Here is a 21,103-nt window from a genome sequence, read left to right on the forward strand (position 1 = left end):
TCGCTACCACGTTAGCCTTACCAGGATGGTATTCAATTGAGCAATCATAGTCCTTAAGTAGTTCTATTCATCTTCCCTGCCTAAGATTCAACTCCTTCTGAGTGAGGAGGTACTTAAGACTCTTGTGATCTGTGTAAATAGTACACTTCTCACCGTAGAGATAATGCCTCTAAATTTTTAGTACGAATACCACCGCAGCTAACTCCAAGTCATGAGTAGGGTAATTCACCTCGTGAGGCGTAAGCTAACGAGACGCATAAGCAACCACCTTACCATTCTGTATCAGCACACAACCCAAACTAACGTGTGATGCATTACTGTAGATAATGAATTCCTTTCCAGACTCTGGCTGTATTAAGACAGGGGTCTCAGTCAGAACTTTCTTCAATTTCTCAAAACTTTCTTGTTGCTTATCAGTCCAGTTAAACGGTACCCCTTTACGCAAAAACTTGGTCAGAGGTGCAACAATTAAGGAAAACCTCTCAATAAAACGTCTGTAATACCCTACTAGTCTCAGAAAGCTTCGAATCTCAGATACAGGCTTAGGTCGTTTTCATTCTAGCACAACTTTAATTTTTTGAGGATCTACCCTAATCCCCTCGGCAGGTACCACATGACCCAGAAAAGTCACTTCTCGCAGCCAGAACTTACACTTGCTGAACTTAGCATACAGTTGTTTTTCCCTTAAAATTTGTAGGACAATTCAGAGATGCGCATCATGCTCATCCCCAGTTCTTGAATACACCAAGATGTCATCTATAAACACCACCATGAACCGATCCAAATAGGGCTAGAAAACTCGGTTCATTAGGTCCATGAAGGCAGCTGGTGCATTCGCCAGCCCAAATGGCATTACTAGGAACTCGTAATGCGAGTCCTAAACGCAGTCTTATACACATCAGCCTCTTTAACTCTCAACTGATGATACCCAGAACGAAGATCTATTTTGGAGAAAATCGAAGCTCCTTGTAACCGATCAAATAAATCATCTATCCTCAGCAAGGGATACTTATTCTTAATAGTTAGTTGATTCAATTGTCGATAGTCGATGCACATGTGCATAATCCCATCCTTCTTCGTAACGAACAACACTGGTGCTCCTCACGGAGACACACTAGGTCGAATGAATCCTCGATCCAACAGTTCTTGGATTTGAGCTTTTAATTCCACCAGCTCCTTCGGTGCCATCCTATAAAGGGCGATAAACACTAGAGCCGTTCTTAGCAAAAGTTCAATTCCAAATTCAACTTTGCGACTTGGAGGCAACCTAGGGAGCTCATCAGGAAAAACATCGGGAAAATCCTTAACAGTTTTGATATCTTTAACTAAAGGACCTTCAGAATCAGTTACACCAACATAGGCTACAAACGCCTCACAACCCTCGCGAACTAGTTCTTTTGGCCCTTAATGTAGCGATCACATTAGACAGAAAGTCTCTTCGCTCCCCAATCATAGCCACCTCCTCATCTTCAATAGTATTTAACACCATACGCTTAGCAGCGCAATCCAAACTTGCACGGTGTTTAACCAACCAATCCATCCCCAAGGTTAGGTCGAAGTCACCAAATGGTAGCTCTATTAAATCTGCTAGAAATATAACTCCTTGAACCTCTAGGGGTACATCTCTGAACAACTTGTCTACCCTTATTGATTTTCCTATTGGGCTTAACACAATCATCTTATTAATAGTACTCTCACATATGATACCCAAGGTGCCAGACACAGTGCATGCAATGTATGAATGTGTAGACCTTATATCAATTAAAACAGTGTAAGGTACATTATAAATTAGGAACGTATAGGTTATAACATCTGGAGCGTCACCATCCTCTCGACGACGAGCAATATAGACTAGTGCTGGCTGTCTTGTCTCACTATTACCAATGCCTCTGCCAAACATTCCACGACCTCGTCCCACACCATTACCACCTCTAACCTGCCCACGGCCTCTTAGTGGCTGCTGACCACCTCTTACTGGCTGAACAAACCTTGACCTGTAGCTTGCATCTGAGTAGACCTCTAAGGACGATCCTTAACTTGATTCTCCTTAGACCCACATTTGAAACATGCCCCAATCTTCTTCCAACACTCACCCAGATGATGTCTCCCACAATCAGCAGAAGGTTGAGGTCTTGCACTAGAAACCCCAGCTCAGACTGGCCCATCAAACTTAGCCTTCTTTTTAGGCTTTAGAAAAACTTGAGGGCTCTGAATCGCTCTTAAACCTGCTCCTATCTTTCTCACAATTCTGGCACTCAAAGCGCTTCACATCCTTGGTGATTTTTTCCTTTTCAACTAGGGCAATAAAATCTCGCTCCCTCTGCGGAGTCATCAGGACTCACAACTCATCTAGAGGTTGTCCTCAAACCGCACATAGCGTTCATACTCAATTGCCACTATCCCCCATGCATAACGACTTAGTCATAGGAACTCTCTGCCTCATATTCTGCCACATTCTTATTCCCCTGAATCAAACTCAAAAATTCCTTTCTTCGGACGTCCACATAACTTGCCCCCACATACTTCCCTTGAAAAGCTAACTTGAAGAAATCCCACGTTAACCGGTCGGCCTGAGTACCTTTTCTCAATGTAAGCCACCACTGATAGGCTTCATCTCGTAGTAAAAACACTGCACTTTTTAGCTTTTTCTCAGAAGTTCAGTCGAGGTCATCCATTATTCTTTCTGTGGCTTCCAACCAGTATTCAGCCACATTAGGGGCTACTCCAGAAACACCCTTAAAGATTTCTGCTCCATTCGACCGAAGTCATTTTGAAATTGACCCACGGCCTACAGCACCAGTACTGGTCCCTGCGACCATTTTCAGAATGCGAAGCATAGTTTAGGATAATGCATCATCCCCAGCTGCTCGATCGAATGATCCCATATCAGTCACTGGTGAAGCTGGTGCCTCCCTAGCCTCAACATTGGGCATGTGGCCTGATGTCGATGACCCAACCCTAGCACTACCTCGGCTTCTACCGCAGTCTCGTGTACCCCTTCCGCGAGTACCTCTAGCGCTTATATCGAATAAAGTATTATCTGTTTACGAGGTTTTATGCATTAGTTTACAGTTCCAGTAATTATTAACATATGTCTTATGAACAGTAGTGATCAGAGTTTTATTTTCGCAAATCAGAGTCTCCCTACATTTTCCAGTTTCCTACAGTCTCAGTTTACTCTAACTAAAGAGTTTTAGTACAGTCTTACTATCTCTCAATATATTTCAGTTTAAGCAGTCTACAATACATAAAAACTTACAGATTCGGCGCTAGAGTCTCGGTGTGCTACACTTGTAACCTTCAAAAATAATTTGAAACAGTTTTCTAAAATTTTAGATATTTTCAAACCTATTTCACAGCCGAGTTTTGTAACTTGACTCTGATACCACTAAATGTAACACCCCAAACCTGGCCTAGACTTATGGCCATATCTGGTGTGTCATATTGAAGTGTCTCTCAAAATTTAGACTTGTTGATAAAACTCTATTCTTAAGTTTGGAAACCTTTTTAGTAATGTTTAGCGGAACATTTAACCAAAGGTTTGCCTTATTAACTGCTATTATTATATTAAGTTGATTTAAATTGCGAAAACATTTGAAAACTCTAACGTTTAAAGTTCGCGTCTCTGAAAATAATGATTATTTTGAAAATTCGTTTTCACTTAACTAGTAGTATAAAATATGTAAGCAAAAGCCAACTAAAATTTCAAACCCAAATTAAAGGTCTTATTACAAAACAAAACCCAACTTATAATTTAAAGTAAAATAAAAGCAAATGTAAACATCGACAGTAGTTGTGTGACCACCTCCGAGTCTCTCGCAGCCCCGAATCGTCTAAGGTTGAGGAATACTTGCACAATTAAAAGAAGAGGGTGAGTTTACGAAACTCAATGTGTAATCCCTTACTAGCCAATCAGTGCAACATGAAGAATCAGTCTGGGCCTGAGCCATATACAATATCAGTACAGTGTGGGCCTTAGCCCATTATAGTAACAGTTTGTGGGCCTTAGCCCAATACAGTAACAGTGGTGGCCTTAGCCCAATACAGTAATCAGTGCAATACAGTAATGCTACCCATCCCAATCCAACCAACACACCACTTCGTACCACTAACACACCATGTGGGGATAAAATCGACCCACCCAGCGAACACACCAATATCGCAGCAAAGCTGCCATTAATAGTGACGCAGTAAAGCTGCCAGTAACAATATATGTGGCAAAGCCACCAGTACAGTATACTTTCCCTATATCAGAATCCCAACCCCATGCAGTATGTCATGTCATAAATCATACGTGTATGCAGTATGTCATACTCAGTAACAGTTATATAAATAACATAGAACAAATCGGTCATACACTCATTTCAACTCCTAGGGGTATAACAATCATTTTACCCTATGAGGGTATTTCTGTTATTTTACCCTTTAGGGGTATTTCGGTCATTTTACCATTCGAGGGCATTTCGATTATTTTACCTTTCAGGGGTATTTCGGTCATTTTACCCTTTGAGGGTATTTCAGTCATTTTACCCTTCAAGGGTATTTCGATCATTTTACCCTTCAAGGGCATTTCGATCATTTTACCCTTCAAGGGTATTTCGGTTATTTTGCCTTTTAAGGGTATCTCGGTCATTTTACCCGTCAAGGGTATTTTAGTCATTTGCCCATGAATTGCATGTTGGGCTTGTCACTCGAGCGATCGCACGCCCGTGTGGTCTCAAACGCTGTGTTTACGACTTTTCAGCTTTTCACCAATCTACAGTTATAGTGGGTGATTACACACTTGTTTATGAAAACACACAACGATCTACGAACACCAAGAATCTGCATTCAAACACGTTTTCCATTAGTCACTAAACAAAAATGGGGTATTCTCCTTCCTTTGCAACCTTAACCAAAAATTGAACTAATACTTGCCTTGACTGGCAATAGTGACTTAGCCCACCTAATCCACTGACGAAAGTTGACTGCACTCTTCTTGACGGATATCTGCATTGCAAACGGATGCATTAAACAAGATTGCTTAATCACGTGGTTGAAATCCGCACATGATAATTTTCAGAACCATAGGACATACGGCCTACAACTAGGAAAAACTAGCCCACCTACTTACCTTGATCGAATGATAAGGGAGAAGTCTCGACGACTATAATATCACTTGATACTCCTTCACTCTTCGTGGAAATCGAACCGTCAGAAAATAGTTGTCAAGTCGTAACGAAATTGAATACATGAAGAGGGAGAGAAAAGTAGTATTCAGCCAAGAGAGAAGAAGAAATAAAGGTAATATTCGGCCACAAGGGAAAGATACCCGGGAGAACCTCAGACCTCATGGATACCTTACACGCCACCTACCACTGGAGCAATAGTCTCTTTGTGTCATAAAACCAGTATTAATATATAAAAGGCCATGACTTAAACCCAGGCTTCTCAAACACTCCCATGCTCACTCAAATCACTTAGCCAATAAAGCAAACAAACAATTTTTGCCAAAACATACAAAAATTAAAGACTTGAATTTGGGGCATTACAGATCTAATTAAATGAAATGAATGAATTAAATATATTATATTTTATGTTTTACTCAAATTCACTTTTGTAAATTTTTATTTTAATTGAATTAATTTCCAATTCATATTTAATTTTTTATTCATATTTTATAGTTATTTTTGTAAAAATAGAATGTCGATAATGACAATATCACAAAGGAAAAAAAAGAACACACAGATTTTACATGGAAACCCTTTTGGGAAAAAACCGCGAGTAGAGGAGAAGAAAATTCACTATGTTGAATTCGAATAATTACAAGAGGAGTAGACTATGTCTATTTATAGGTTTGTAAAACCATATTCTAATAGGAGTGTTGTAAGATTGAAACACCTTATTTTAGTCAATATCAAACAGATGGAGTTTAATAAGGTTTAAAAAACCTTATTCTAAAATAAAATAAAAAAAATATAATTCTATAGGGTTTTTACTTTTATTTTATTTTACCACTGTATTTTATTTAAATAAGGATTCGGGTCACTTAATTCTAACAATCTCCACATTGACACAAATTCTTAATGAACAAGTTCTTCATCGCGAACTTTCAACGAACAAGTTCTCCACCTCTTCCATAAAACCCCTTAAAGGTTTAACTTCAACAATGAACACCAACCAAGTCTAAGCAATGCTCAAACTTGGTTATAGGAAGTGACTTAGTCGTCGTATCTGTAGGATTTTCATGAGTACTAATTTTTGCTCACAACAATATCACCACGAGCAATAATATCACGAACAAAATGATACCGAACATCAATGTGTTTTGTTCTATCATGAAACATTTGATCTTTTGTAAGGAGATGACACTCTGTCTGTCACAAAATACTGTATTGATTTGAAGGTCTTCATTGAGTTCACTAAAGAGTCCCTTCAACCAAATAGCTTCTTTACAAGCCTCAGTAATCATCATGTACTTAGCTTCAGTGGTAGACAAAGCAGCTGTAGTTTGCAAAGTGGCTTTTCAACTGATTGCACAACCTCCGATTGTAAAGACATAACCTGTGAGAGATCTTCTTCTATCAAGGTCTCCAGTAAAATCAACATCAACATACCTAATGGCTCCATCTCTAGTTCTTCCAAACTATAAGCAAACATTAGTAGTACCTCGTAAGTATCTTAAAATCCACTGAACTACTTTCTAATATTCTTTACCGGGATTCGCCATGTATCTGCTAACTGCATTGACTGCATATGATAAATCTGGACGTGAACAAACCATAGCATACATGAGAGATCCCACTGCACTAGAGTATGGAACATGTGACATATACTCAATCTCATCATCTGATTGTGGAGACAAAGCTGATGAAAGTCTGAAATGGGCTGCTAAATGAGTACAAACAGGCTTAGCATTCTGCATATTGAATCTGCAAAGAACTTTCTCAATGTACCCCTTCTGATTTAGGTACAATTTACTTGCTTTTCTATCTCTGAGAATCTCCATACCAAGTATCTTCTTTGTTGGTCCCAAATCTTTAGTCTCAAATTCTTCACCTAGTTGGGCTTTGACCTTTCTTATCTTTCCTTTATCTTTCGCTGCTATCAACATGTCATCAACATAAAGGAGTAAATACACAAAAGAACTATCACTGTTTTTCTTAAAGTAAACACAACTGTCAAAGCTACTTCTTTTAAAATCATAAGAAGTTATAAAATAATCAAACCTCTTGTACCCCTTTCTTGGTGACTGTTTCAAACCATAAAGAGACTTTTTCAGCAAGCAAACATAGTCCTCTTTTTCTGAGACTGTAAAACCCTCTGGTTGTTGCATGTAAATATCCTCCTCAAGTTCTCTATGCAAAAATACAGTTTTTACATCTAACTGCTCAAGCTCCAAATCATGCATGGCCACAATACCAAGCAAAGCTCGAATCGAACTATGCTTCACAACTGGGGAGAACACATCTGTGAAGTCCACTCCTGCAATTTGACTGTAACCCTTTGCAGCAAGCCTTGCTTTATATCTGGGTTCTTCAACTCCTGGAGTCCCTTATTTCTTTTTAAACACTCATTTACAACGAACAACCTTTTTACCTTTAGGAAGTTTCACAAGATTCCATCTTTTGTTTTTGTGGAGTGATTCCATCTCCTCTTGCATAGAAAACATCCATTTTTCTGAGTCTTCACAACTAACTGCCTTAGAATAATTAGATGACTCTTGGTTTGCATCTATTTCTTCAGGCACATTTAAAGCATAAGCAACTAGATCAGCCTCGGTAAATGTTTTTGGAGGTTTAATTTCTCTTCTAGTTCTGTTTTTGGTAATAGAGTATTGTGGTGAAGAAGCAACTCTATTCTAAATTTTTGTACTGGCTTGAGGAGTCGACTCTATTGTAGATTTTGGATTAATATGATGCTCCACCTGCTTTTGATTTTCTTTATTGGAAGAGCCTTTAAGAGATAAGTTAGGTAGCATAACCGTTTCATAAAAAACAACATCTCTGCTAATCACAATTTTTCTATTTTTGGGACACCATAACTTATACCCTTTTATACTGGCTTTATAGCAAAGAAAAACACATTTAATAGATCTCAATTCCAATTTTCCATTATCAAAATGAGCATACGCAGGACAACCAAAGATCTTTAAATTAGAATAGTTAGCAGGATTACCAGATCATACCTCTTATGAAGTCACTTTCTCAATGGCAACAGATGGAGATTGGTTGATAAAAAAACATATAGTAGAGGTTGTTTCGGCCTAAAATGACTTTGGTAAGTTGGTATTTGACAACATACACTAAACCTTCTCTATGATCGTTCTGTTCATTCGTTCTGCAACGCCGTTTTGCTGTGGAGTATGACGAACTATCAAGTGTCTTACGATCCCTTCTGACTTGCACAGTTTATTAAACTCATCAAAATAGAACTCTAAGCCATTGTTTGTGCAGAGTTATTTTATTTGTTTTCCCATTTACTTTTCAATCATGGTTTTCCAAGACTTAAATGCAGAAAACACATCGTTTTTCTACTTCAGGAAGAACGCCCACACTTTTTTGGAAAAATTATCAATAAAAGTTAGCATATAATTAGCTCCACCTCTCGAAGGCACTCTGGATGACCCCCATAGATCATAATGAATATACTCCAACGTTCTCTTCGTATTATGGATTCCTCTGGTGAATCGAACTCTCTTTTGTTTCCCAAAAATGCAGTGCTCACAGAACTTTAGTTTGCAAATTCATTGCCCATCAGGAAGTCCTCTTTTGCTCAATTCTACCATGCCATTCTCACTCATATGCCCTAGGCACATATGCCAAAGTTTAGTAATATCATCATCTGACAGGAAGAGGATGCGACAGCTGCATCACCAATAATAGTAGAACCCTGCAAAACATATAACTTGGTAGTCTTTCTCTGTCCTTTCATCACAATGAGGGAACCTTTGGAAATCTTCAGAACCCTACTTTCAGCTGTGTATTTGGACCCTTTTGAATCAAGATTACTCAACGAAATTAAATTTCTCTTCAATTCTAGAACATGTTGCACGTCACTAAGTGTTCTGACAACTCTATCAAACATCTTAACTTTAATTGTTCCAACACCTGTAATTCTACATGAAGCATTATTTCTCATCAAAACAACACATTCAGACACTGTTTCGTAAGTTGTAAACCAATCCCGATTGGGACTCATGTGGAATATGTAGCCCGAATCAAGGATCCACTCCTCGGTAACTTTAGAATTATTGACAGAAGCGACTATAAGTTCACCATCACTGTAGTCTTCTACAACATCAGCTTTACCGAAATTTTCTTGTTGTTTTCCATTTTGATTCGCAACCTCCCTTTTGATCTTGTTCTATAACTTATAACACTTAAATTTAATGTGCCCTTTCTTCTTGCAGAAGTTACAAGTTTTACCCCTGTTTGAAGACTTCAATCTACCCTTAGATTTACCGCGAGGATTCCATTCTTGTGTCCTTCCATGATCATCATCAGCATTCTGATCTTGTCTTCCATGAACAATGAGACCCTCTCCTTGAGAGTCAGTTTTAACCACAAGATGCTTCATCTTATCATATGAGGTTAAAGAATCATAAAGCTTATCAACTGTGAGAGACTCACGGCTATATAAAATCGTATCTCTAAAGGTTGAATAAGACGGAGCCAACGAACAAAGTGGAATCAACCCTAGATCTTCCTTATCATACTGAACCTCCATGGCCTCCAAGTTTGAGAGAATTTCTTTAAACACTATTAAGTGTTCGTGCACAGATGCACCTTCCTCCAAACGATGATCATAAAGACGTTGCTTCATATACAACTTGCTAGTTAGAGTTTTCGACATAATCCAGCGGCGCTCTTCCATAATCCAGCGGCGCTCTTCTCCTTCATCACATCCTATAAAATTTTGTTAGACAAATGCAGATGTAACTGTGTTAACGCCTTTCAATCCTTGTGCTTCTTCTCTTCCTCCGTCAATATTGAAGGCATCTTATCTACCCCTAGCAGGGCTTCCTCTAAGTCCATCTGTGCAAGAACTGCCTGCATCTTTATCTGCCACAATGCGAATCTGGTGTTGCGATCCATCATTGGAATTTCATACTTCAAAGACGCCATTACCGTGATTGAGATGAACAACCCGGAAGCTTGGATACCAATTTGTAAAAAATAGAATGTTGGTAATGACAATATATCACAAAGGAAAAAAATAAAAATAAAGAACACACAGATCTTACGTGGAAACCCTTTTGGGAAAAAACCACTAGCAGAGGAGAAGAAAATTCACTATGTCGAAGTCGAATAATTACAAGAGGAGTAGACTATGTCTATTTATAGGCTTGTAAAACCATATTCTAATAGGAGTGTAGTAGGATTGAAACACCTTATTCTAATCAATATCAAATAGATGGAGTTTAATAAGGTTTACAAAACCTTATTCTAAAATAAAATAAAAAAAGTATAATTCTATAGGATTTTACTTTTTTTTATTTTACCACCGTATTTTATTTAAATAAGGATTTGGGTCTCTTAATTCTAACAATTTTAATTTTGACAATATCACAATGGAACCTACTAATGAAACTAGAAATGAGTTTATTGATTTAACATTAATTTTATTTCATCTTTGAGGAAAAATAATGTATATGTCACTGGAAATTGAATGCTTCAAATTTTTAGTAGTTACAATCAAATCCTTTTTTTATTATAAGTTAAACAAATTTTATCTACCATAGTTTAACATAATGCTTAGTCTTTCAACAATAACTTTTATACTTACCTATATATATTTTATATATAAATATAAAGATTGTCTAGCATTAAATTTATTTTTGCATATTTTAAGTGTTTAATCTTAATAATTTTCTTCGCATATATTCAAAATATTACAAATATAGTATATTCTATATAATTTATACAGATAATAATTTTGTGAATCGCACGCGTAAAAAAACTAATATAGATATAATGTTTTTATCGATGATAAATTAATTAAGTCTTTTATTAATTTCATTGCGTTGATTATTAAATTATAACAAATGATAACATGTGACGATGACACATGGCATATCATATGAAATCAATGCTAACAACATATTATTAGATTAACAAATATTATAAATGTAAATTAGAAAATATTATAAATAAATATACGATTGAAAAAAAATGTTAAACATTTTCCCTCTCGCCTTTCTTCTTTTCTTTTTCCTATACTTTCAAACAAAGTTCGAAAGAATCTTTCCATTTCTTCTTCCTTTCCTCTCTAATTTGTATCTCAAAGTTGGATCACCACTAAAGCATCGTCATGGTCACTTATTTTTTAAACTCATATTTTAGTCGTCAAAGATTTTTAGAGAATACCCTAAAACCTATCATGTAATACCTCAAAATCCAGTACAATAAACAGTAATATCCCTAGACTTGATATAGTGAAATATAAAAGAGAATTTGAAGATAAGTTTTATAGATGAAGCTTTAAAAGATTGTTTTGATTCCTAGAAGAGGAAATTTGAGAGAATGATTGTGAATATAAAATTTTAGTATAAATGACCAAATTATAAATTTTGAAAGAGTTAAAAACAATCGTGTAAATTGACCAAAATGGGAAATGTGAGTTATTAGTGACAAATTGGGGTAAGAATAAATTGGATTGTATGTTATTGTGATAAAAAACACTTTTGGGACCAAATTGGAAAAATTAAAAGTATAGGGACCTGTAGTGAAAATTGCCCAACAATGAAAGAAATTAGTTTAAAAGGATTATAAAGTGATTTACGATCAGTATTGTAACTATGTGTAAGGAATAAGGACTTATGGGACTGAATTGAATAAAAAAATGAGAGTTTAGTGACTAAATCATAAATTTCCCATTTTTTATCGAAAAATGTCCTACATTCAAATTATATAGATATATGATGCTCATAGTTCATGAGTATAAACTATGAAAAATTTTGGGTATTAAGTGCCTTTATTGAAATAAAGAAAAAGTGATGAGACAAAAAGGGGTTAAAGTGCAATTTTCCACAAAAAGAGCAATATGGTCACTTTCACGTTAAATTCGTAGTAGAAATATTATTTTATGGGATATTAAGATATTGAGATTAATTTGAGCCATTGGGTGTGTTTAAAGATCTAAGACTTAATAAAGACAACACATTAATTAGATATTTTTATCAAACTTTGATTTTGACTATAACTAATCTTTTAACTGAAAAAAAAGAAAAAGAAAAAGATGATATTTTTCTCATCTCTTTTTGTAACACTCCTCACCCATACCGACGCACAACATGAATGGAAGATGCTGCCAAAACACTTCCTTAGCTCGTGCAGAATTTTTCTTTTAAGAAACATCATTTAAATGCTTAATAAAAAATTCCTTTAAAAACATTTTTAACATTTAGAAAATTTGAACACATTTTTTAAAATTATTTTGGAACATTTCTCAGCGGTTTGAAGATGCCCAAAACTTGAAATAGGGTTTTGAGGGCGCAAAACAATCAAAACCTAAGTTGTATGGGTATAAGGGTTGCAAGTCTCAAGACTTGGCCTGTAAGTCTCGATACTTAAGCCTTAAGTCTCTAAACTTAGGTGCAAAACTGTAGATATTTGGCCTCGATGTTTGTAAGTCTCAAGGCCCTTGGACCCTTGGAGCAGGAATTGGTTGAAAAACACTTCAAACCAATTATAAACTTCATCAAAACATGCCAATAAGTTCAAAATTAATTTAAAAAACCATTTCAAAACTAAATTAAAAAAATTATAATCATTCAAATGCTTGAATGGAGTAATGAAATAAAAGCTTATAAAAGAGATATGAAAAGAGTTTAACTTTACAAATAACCTTACAATTTCAATTCTAATAAATGTCTTTGTGCGCATGCCAAGATTCAAAACCAATTACAACTAAATTAATGAATTACAACCTCAAACTCAAGTGGCAATGTGATGCTCCCAGGTCAAGGACATAATTTCCTTGAAAGTCCAAAACCTATGTGTTTTAAACAACTAACACATGAGCTTAAACAGCATAGTAAGTATCAATGGATAAAGTTACTTATCCTATCCTTATTAAGGTTGAGTCCCTTTTACAGATACTATGCCAATTTCATGCAAGCTCATTATACTACTACTCATTGGTCCATTTCGGTTTACAATGAGTCAGGGCTCAACTTACATGTTGATTTTTTTTAATCAATTCATTTAATGGAATTCCTATTTGAGACTAATATGTATAGTTCTATAGTCTCTTGACATGTTCTTTATAACAGGTATATTATATAGCATATGCTTCCTATATGAACCATGCACTTCATTTTAATTTCTTCAAAATAGAGTATGCTTGAATCATCAATTTCCTTAATATCATTAAGGTAAGTTCACTAGGCCATATAATTTTAGAGCACATTAATCATATTAAATTCTTATCAGCGTACTTATTCATGTACTTTCTTTTCATTTCACTTAGTTATAACTCTTTTATCTCAAAAAACTATGTTTTTTCTTTTAACCATTTATATTTGTTCTTACCATTTTTCATCATCCTTTTAGTTCCTTATCACTCATAGAAGACTCTAGTAAAATATGACTTAAATACACGAGACTCCTCCACCACACGTGAGAACCGAAGTGCTAAAATATAAGATAGCATAACATATCCCTTCACCACACTAATGAGCTCATGAGAGCATAACTACACCACACCAAGATGCACATAAGTGTAAGGCTCGAAGGCGATATAAAGCACACATGAGTTCAAAACCTCCAATAGAACTCCAAACACGCTATAACCCCTAATTGGCATGCCAACTGTATCCTAACATTTCACCAAGTCTACTAGGGAACATTACAATTATAATTAACATAAATCCATTAAGGCCATTAAATTTTCTTCAAAGGCAACAAAGCCTAGCAATCTTCTGCAAACTAGTGATTGTCTTGGAGCAAAAACTCTCATTAAATTGTTGAAAATTACCAAGAAGTCATGAGGTGCATTCAATTGTTGTTTTGAGCCTACAATATAATTTTCTCTCATTTTTTATTCTTAACAATAATTTCATCCTCTATGTTAGATACTCTTCTAGTTATTTGCCTGTTCAAATTCATGACTTTGAATCCCTTGCTGTAATACAAATATGAATGTTGTTGTGTAACTTATTTGTGCAGATAAAAAAGTCTATAATTGTGGGTGTTATTGGCCTGCATAATGTTAGTAAGAGTAGCCTAATTAATAGCTTGAAAAGATGCCATGTTGTCAATTTTGGTGCTACTCTAGGGTTGACAAGACCAATGCAAGAGGTTAAATTGAACAAGAATGTAAAATTATTGGATTATCCTGGTGTTGTTATGCTTCGATCTGAAGGGAACGATGCATTAATAGCTCTTCGAAACTGAAAAAGAGTTGAGAAGCTAGATGATCCAATTGGCCTAGGTATTTCAACCAGTGAAATTTGTAGATGCCATAGAATTTCGATTTTAACAAAAACGATCCTACCTCACCGTTACACACCACAATTGGAGTTCCCCTGAATTCCAACCACTAACACATTGGATTGTGGCTTAGCCACTATTGGTTCGCAGATAAACTACCAATGGTTGTGGGTACACAACAAAGTCTTGCAAATGAAATTTGCCTCTAGCTGTGGATTACACAACATTTAACCCCGGATGGAATCTGCCCTTGGATGTGGATAGACAACAAATAACATACAGATGGAATTTTCCACTGGATGTAGGTACACAAAAAATTTTTGCAGATAAACTGCCAATCCTTCCTCCATTCATATCCTCCCACCCCATGCAATACAATATTTCATGCTCAAAACAGATCAATAAAATAGCATTTAATATGCTTTTAACTGAACAATACGGCTGCAATCAATATACTTATAACAATTCGATATAATATCAAATAATATGCTTATAACAAATCTATTCAGTAACACATATCATGCTTATTATTTGTTCGATTTAACGGTAACATAAGGTATGCTGAACATACAATTTCAAATGCAGATACAATAGACATATGTATTAATCACAATTCAAGCAAATATATATAGTATTAATTTAGTCAATCAGATCATGGATTCTAATATTATTCATATAATCAGGGGCTTAATTGAACAAATTAAAACACTAAAATAGTTTGGTAACCATTCAGGGACTAGATTGAAAAAATAATAAAATTCTGGGTAAAATTGTAAAATCTGAAAAATAGGGACACACGGCTGTGTAGGATGCTATACCATTTGGAGGGGTTACACGACCGTGTGGCCAGGCCATGTAACAGATTGTGGTCGTGTGGAAATTACAAAATTAACCTACAAGAGAGACACAACCGTATGGTATGTAGTGTTTAGGGTTCTTAATCGTGTGAGACTTGAACTAGCCTAGGGTTCCAGTGCCACATGGCCATGTGAGAGATCGTGTGGTCCACATGCCCATGTGGTTGGCCGTGTGGCCTTAATTTGAGGCATGATTTACCCCAATTCCTTTGTAAAAGAGCACACAACTATCACTAGAATCTCGACCGACGTTCCTCGCGCTCAAATCTAGGTCGATACACCTAAAACGAGTCCTTCAAATGATATTTATACACAAGCTAATGTTTTGTTTCAAGATTTATCAAGATTATCGGGAATTTTGACAAGATTTGTAAAAGATTCATTAGTTTGAATGAAAGATTAGCATCAGATGTAGATTCTACGAGAATTTGGGTTTAATTATCGAAATTGAATTATACTTACTGATTCTTGGAAAATATAGAGATTCTATTGACGTTAACTCTAAAATTGATGTACAGAACAGTCGAATAGATGATATTTTTATCTGGAACGGTAAAATATTCAGTAGCAAAGTATGTAAAATTTGATGTAAAAAAGAGGAAAGAAAAGAAAAGAGATAAGAAACAGAGAAAAGAAGGAAAATCCTATTTGGATTTGAAGAGAAAACAAAACCCTAGTTCAACTGGGGAAAGTCAGATTAAATATCTGGGGTTTGGGAACCCTGGGGCAGCAGGAGAAATTTTCCCAAAGTTATGGGTTAAAATTTAAAAGAAAAATTGAAGAGAAAAATAAAAGAGACAATTTTGAGGATGAGGTGGCTCAAGCTTGGGTATGCAAGGGGAAGGATGAAGGCTTAACCATTGGGTTATTGCCCATTTCTTGTTAAGCTTTTACTCCAAATATTGTATGTTCTAATGTGGTTTTTATCTTAGTTTGCGAAAAAAAAAAAGAAAATAGATGAGAGAGGAGTGGATAGAACCTAGGACCTTTAGGGAGTGCACTAACTACTTGATCATCAAGCCTAGGTTATTTCTTGGCTAAATATTTCAATTAAGCCCCGATATTTCGAGCCATGGCAAATTTACTATAGTTCTCCGAGAAAAACTACGTTATGAAAATGAATCAGAAAGAATTGTCCTATGAGTATGAGTGATGGTTCATGATTAGCTTATGGTTAATGCGTTTATTATGTTACTTATATACATGTTAAGCTTATTATGTGATAATATACTAACCAAATTTTGGTTATGGAATAAGTTATGTAAGGTGATAAAGAATACTATATTTGTATGTTATTTTCAATTATTGAGATATGAAATGTCAGGTATGTTGTGTTTAATTTTATATGAACTTACTAAGCTCTGAGTAAGCTTACCTTTTGTTTCATTTTTCTTCCTTGTAGATTGTTACAAATCGGGCATTCGGTTGGATCAAGTTGGAGCTCACACTATCTTTAAATCCCTCTGGTAGACTTTTGAACATCTTGGCCCGGTTATAAGTGGCATGTGAATAGGTGTAAACGGTTATGTATATATATATGTGTGTGTGTGAGATTGAAACTTATGTTTTTGGTACAATTTGATGTAGAAATAGGTGTAATGTATGAAAGTAGTAATGTTGTTTTGGTCGGTTTGTTACATGAAATGGCATGTATGCTTTGGTTAATATTGTGTATCTTACTTGATGAGTTTTGGCACTTAGAAATGAAAATGATGTGATAAAGCTATATGTATGGATGTTAAGGTAGGTTTATAAGTGAATGGTTTGATTTAGTCTTGTTGTAATGTGGTGCCAATTGTGACATATTGGTTAGATATCTAGGGTGATATTAAGTAGTATTTTTTGTATGAAATGTGAATTTTTTGGACAAGTATTGATTAATGGATATGTGCATTATAAGTTCACTTATGGTTGGTTTAATTTACACACGTAAAGACCTATATTTTCCCTACATGGTTTGACACACGACCATGTGTCACACACGGGCTTGTGACACAACTGTGTGAGCTTTAGAATTTAGATAGCATGTACACCACATGGTTCCCGATTGTCACACGGGTTGACCACATGTTCATGTGGTACTGTTTATTTGGTCATTGAACTTTCACACGGTCTCAGTTAGTTACATGGCCCCGGTACACAACTGTGTGACTTTTAATGAACTTATTTGCATCAGGTCCACACAGCTTCAATGAGTTACACGGCCTGGCTACATGGCCGTGTGACTCCCTTTCACACGGTTGCAGTTTACCAAACGGTTGGGTGACCCTTTTTTACTGAAACTTCCAAACTTTTTGACAAGTTTCCAATTAAGTCGCTATATGTTCTCGAGTTGGTTTAAGGGCTTTTGTAAGCTCATTTGAGACTCGAATTTGTTTGAAAAACATGTTATGCTCAAATTGTAGAATGTTCTAGTACTTGATCGAATGTCTAAAGTTGAATATGTTCGTTTTATGCTTGTTTCACTATTGTAGAACCCCCATAGCTTAGGTTTAGCGGCCGGACTAGGTGAGGGGTGTTACAATAGTTTTCTTGCACAACGGAAAATTAAAATTTTGAAAATTGACATGGTTTGTGTTATTTATAGACCGAAATTGTATTAGACCCAATTATACATTAGACTGAAATTATACTTGTTTTTTTGGATAAGCGGATCCTTGATATTTTCTAGCTTTCAACCAAATGATCTTCTATGCTATTCTCATACCACGAACTACTTTAAGTGTGGGCTCAAACTAATTGAATCAAAACATAGAACTAGGAAAAAAATTTCTTTTTAGGGTGAAAACAAAAATTCTCTCTTCAAAATAGAAATCTATAAAATTATTATTATGGAAAAATATATTTAATAGTTGAGAATAAATTATCTCTATTTTTCGGCAGAGTAACAATATCTTAAAGCTGTTTTAAATAGCTCTACCGGTGCTATCTATTTATAGGGAGAAAAAGTAGAACCCTTGTTGAATTGTAAAGGTTTATTTCAAATAGAAAAACAACTTCCTAATCCAAATAGGAGAGAGGGGGACTAATAAGGTGTGTTTTCCCTCATATGTATTATGATGGGGATTCGAGCCTCTCATTGTATTGGACCCAATTATATGTGCTTTATGAACATTTAATCTAGCGCTTTATAATTTAATCCAACTCATTGCATATTTTTCTATTTTCCAAAATAAACCTTAATTTTCCAATTAAATAATTTTCACATCCCAATTTTACCCTTGGTAAAATTATGACGGTTTTATCCCTCATAAAATTTTGAAAAAATATGTTAATATTGCACAATTCAACTTGTTTACCCTAAACTCTAAACCCAAAACCCTAAATCCGCATCCTACTATCTATTGCGACAACTCTCGATTACGAGATCTAGAAATAGATGTCAAGACAGTGTTTTTGAACGACTATCTTGAAGAGAACATTTATATGATGCAACCCACCGGATATATAGCTAAAGGAGACGAGCATAAAGTTTGCAAACTGCTTAGATCCATATATGAACTTAAGCAAGCATCTTACTCAAGTGATCAAGCTTTTTGGATTTGAGAAAAACGTAGATGAACCTCGTGTTTACAAATGTTTAGGAGATGGAAAGGTGGTCTTTCTCGTTCTATATGTTGATGACATTCTACTAATTGGCAATAATGTATGGACATTGTCATCGGTTAAATTATGGTTAACCCGATAGTTTAGCATGAAAAACTTAGTAGAAGCTAATTTTGTTCTAGGCATTTGAATTTTAAGGGATCAAAAGAACTAAGTGATAGCACTATCTCAGGCTTTATGCATAGAGAAAATATTGGAGGATTATGCAATGACCGATTCGAAGAAGGGAAATCAATCCTTCATATCAGGATTTCATCTCTCTTTAGAGAACATGAGAAAGGTTCCTTATGCTTCAGCAGTAGGAAGTCACATGTATGCTATATTATGCACACGCCTAAATATCTATTATGCACTAGGGTTGGTAAGTCAATATTAGACGAATCCAGGACCAAGACACTGACAAGCAATTAAGCATATACTCAAGTATTTATGGAGAATGAGGGATTATATGCTTGTGTATTCTAGAGGAGATCGCACTCCTATCGAATATACCTATTTTGAGTTCCAAATGTGTCAGGATTTAAGGAAATCGACATCAGACTGTGTTTTTGTCCTAAATGACGGGTCCATAGTGTAAATAAGTGTCAAGTAGGGTTACACTACTATCTTCACTATGAAAGGTCAAATATGAGGAATGGAAATGTTTTGACACTATAACAGTCTGGATATAGCTAAACCTAAAAGAAACCACATAAGGACAAAACACGTTGAGAGAGACAATATTGTTTGATGGAATAATGAATGTAGTGAAAGAACGCATTTGAAGACATACTCTGGGGATTTGTTTTACTAAGACTCTACTAGCTAGAGATTTCTCTGGGAAACATATGGAAGGGCACAAGAATGAGAAGCATAACTCATCTAATTTACTAGGGCAAGTGGGAGACCGTTGTATCTGGTGCCCTAAGTGTAGTATTTTCATCTAAGTACACTTGTAATTTTTTGAACAGATTGGTTCATAAAACAAATTCATTCATTATAATTAATATAATTTGTATTATTGTCCTCAAATGGTTTTTGTACACAAAGAAAAATGGAAGCAAATGTTGCTCATTGATTGTCTAATGTTTAACTAGTACTAAGTGGTATTACATGGAAAAATCGTAATACGAAAAAATAGCTTGTATTAGTAGACAAATCTAAACATGTCCTTAGTCTAATTCGAAATGACCAGACTAATTTGTGTTTTGATTCGATTGGTTTGAGCCCACACTCAAAGCAGTTCATGAACGAGAATAGCGAAGAAGATCGTTTGGTTGAAAGCCAGAAATGTCAAGGATCTACTTATCAAATAACACCGGTATGATTATGGTTCAAGTTTTATTGCTATAAATAACACAAACCGGGTCAGCTTTTAAATTTTTAATTTTCCACTATGCAAGAAAATTGTTTTCAAGTCAATTTTTTTCCAACATAGAGTACCTGGAGCGGTTAGCTGAGATAGAATCTCATTCCCTATGAGGTATCCTAAGAACTCATCAAATAAATATTCCCTACCTCGATCTGACCGAAGTGTCTTTATAGGTAAACCTAGTTTTTTTCTCCACTTTAGAATGAAACTCTTTGAATTTAATAAATATTTCACTCTTGCAGTGCATTATGTATACATACTTATATCTAGAGTAGTCATCAATACAGGTTACATAATACTTGTAACCACCTCTTGTACTAACACTCATGGGGCCACATACGTTAGTGTGCTCAAGTTCTAAGGGTTTTCTGGCCCTCGTTCCTTTTGTATTAAAAGGTCACTTAGTAATCTTACCTTCCAAGCAAGATTTGCATTTGGAAGATCAACTTTTTTGATTGAACTTAAGGTGTCATCTTTCACAAGTCTAGTGATTCTTTCTCGGTTAATATGACTAAGTCTCAAATGCCAAAGGTACGCCTCATTAGAGTGAGAATTTTTAAGTGTTTTATTCGATATTTCAATTTCAAGTAGTGTGCACATATTTGATTTGATAAAATAAATATTATTTGACATCCATCTATTACAGATAAGATTGCGATTTTTAAATATTCCAATTCCATTATTAAAATTCACGGTCAAACCATCTTTATATAAACATACAACAAAAATTAAGTTTCTTTTGAAACTTGGTACGTAGAAAATGCCCCTTAAAATAATATTCTTAAAATTATCAAAATAAATATGTACATCTCACATTCATTTAGCTGCTACACTTGTCTCGTTCTTGGTCTGCAATGATAAGCTCTTATCTTTAA

General features: G+C 35.3%; 1 protein-coding gene across 1 annotated transcript; it reads right to left on the reverse strand.

The window, feature by feature from the left end:
• Positions 1-1,101: 1,101 nt before the first annotated feature.
• LOC128042521 (uncharacterized) lies at positions 1,102-2,165 on the reverse strand. The gene is made up of 3 exons (XM_052633888.1): positions 2,094-2,165; positions 1,492-1,978; positions 1,102-1,403 (listed from the first exon to the last, which is right to left on the reverse strand). Exons 1-3 carry the CDS (start codon positions 2,163-2,165, stop codon positions 1,102-1,104), a joined length of 861 nt encoding a protein of 286 aa, XP_052489848.1.
• Positions 2,166-21,103: the final 18,938 nt, after the last annotated feature.

Source organism: Gossypium raimondii, chromosome 7 (genome assembly GCF_025698545.1).
Source record: "Gossypium raimondii isolate GPD5lz chromosome 7, ASM2569854v1, whole genome shotgun sequence".
Classification (NCBI taxonomy): domain Eukaryota; kingdom Viridiplantae; phylum Streptophyta; class Magnoliopsida; order Malvales; family Malvaceae; genus Gossypium; species Gossypium raimondii.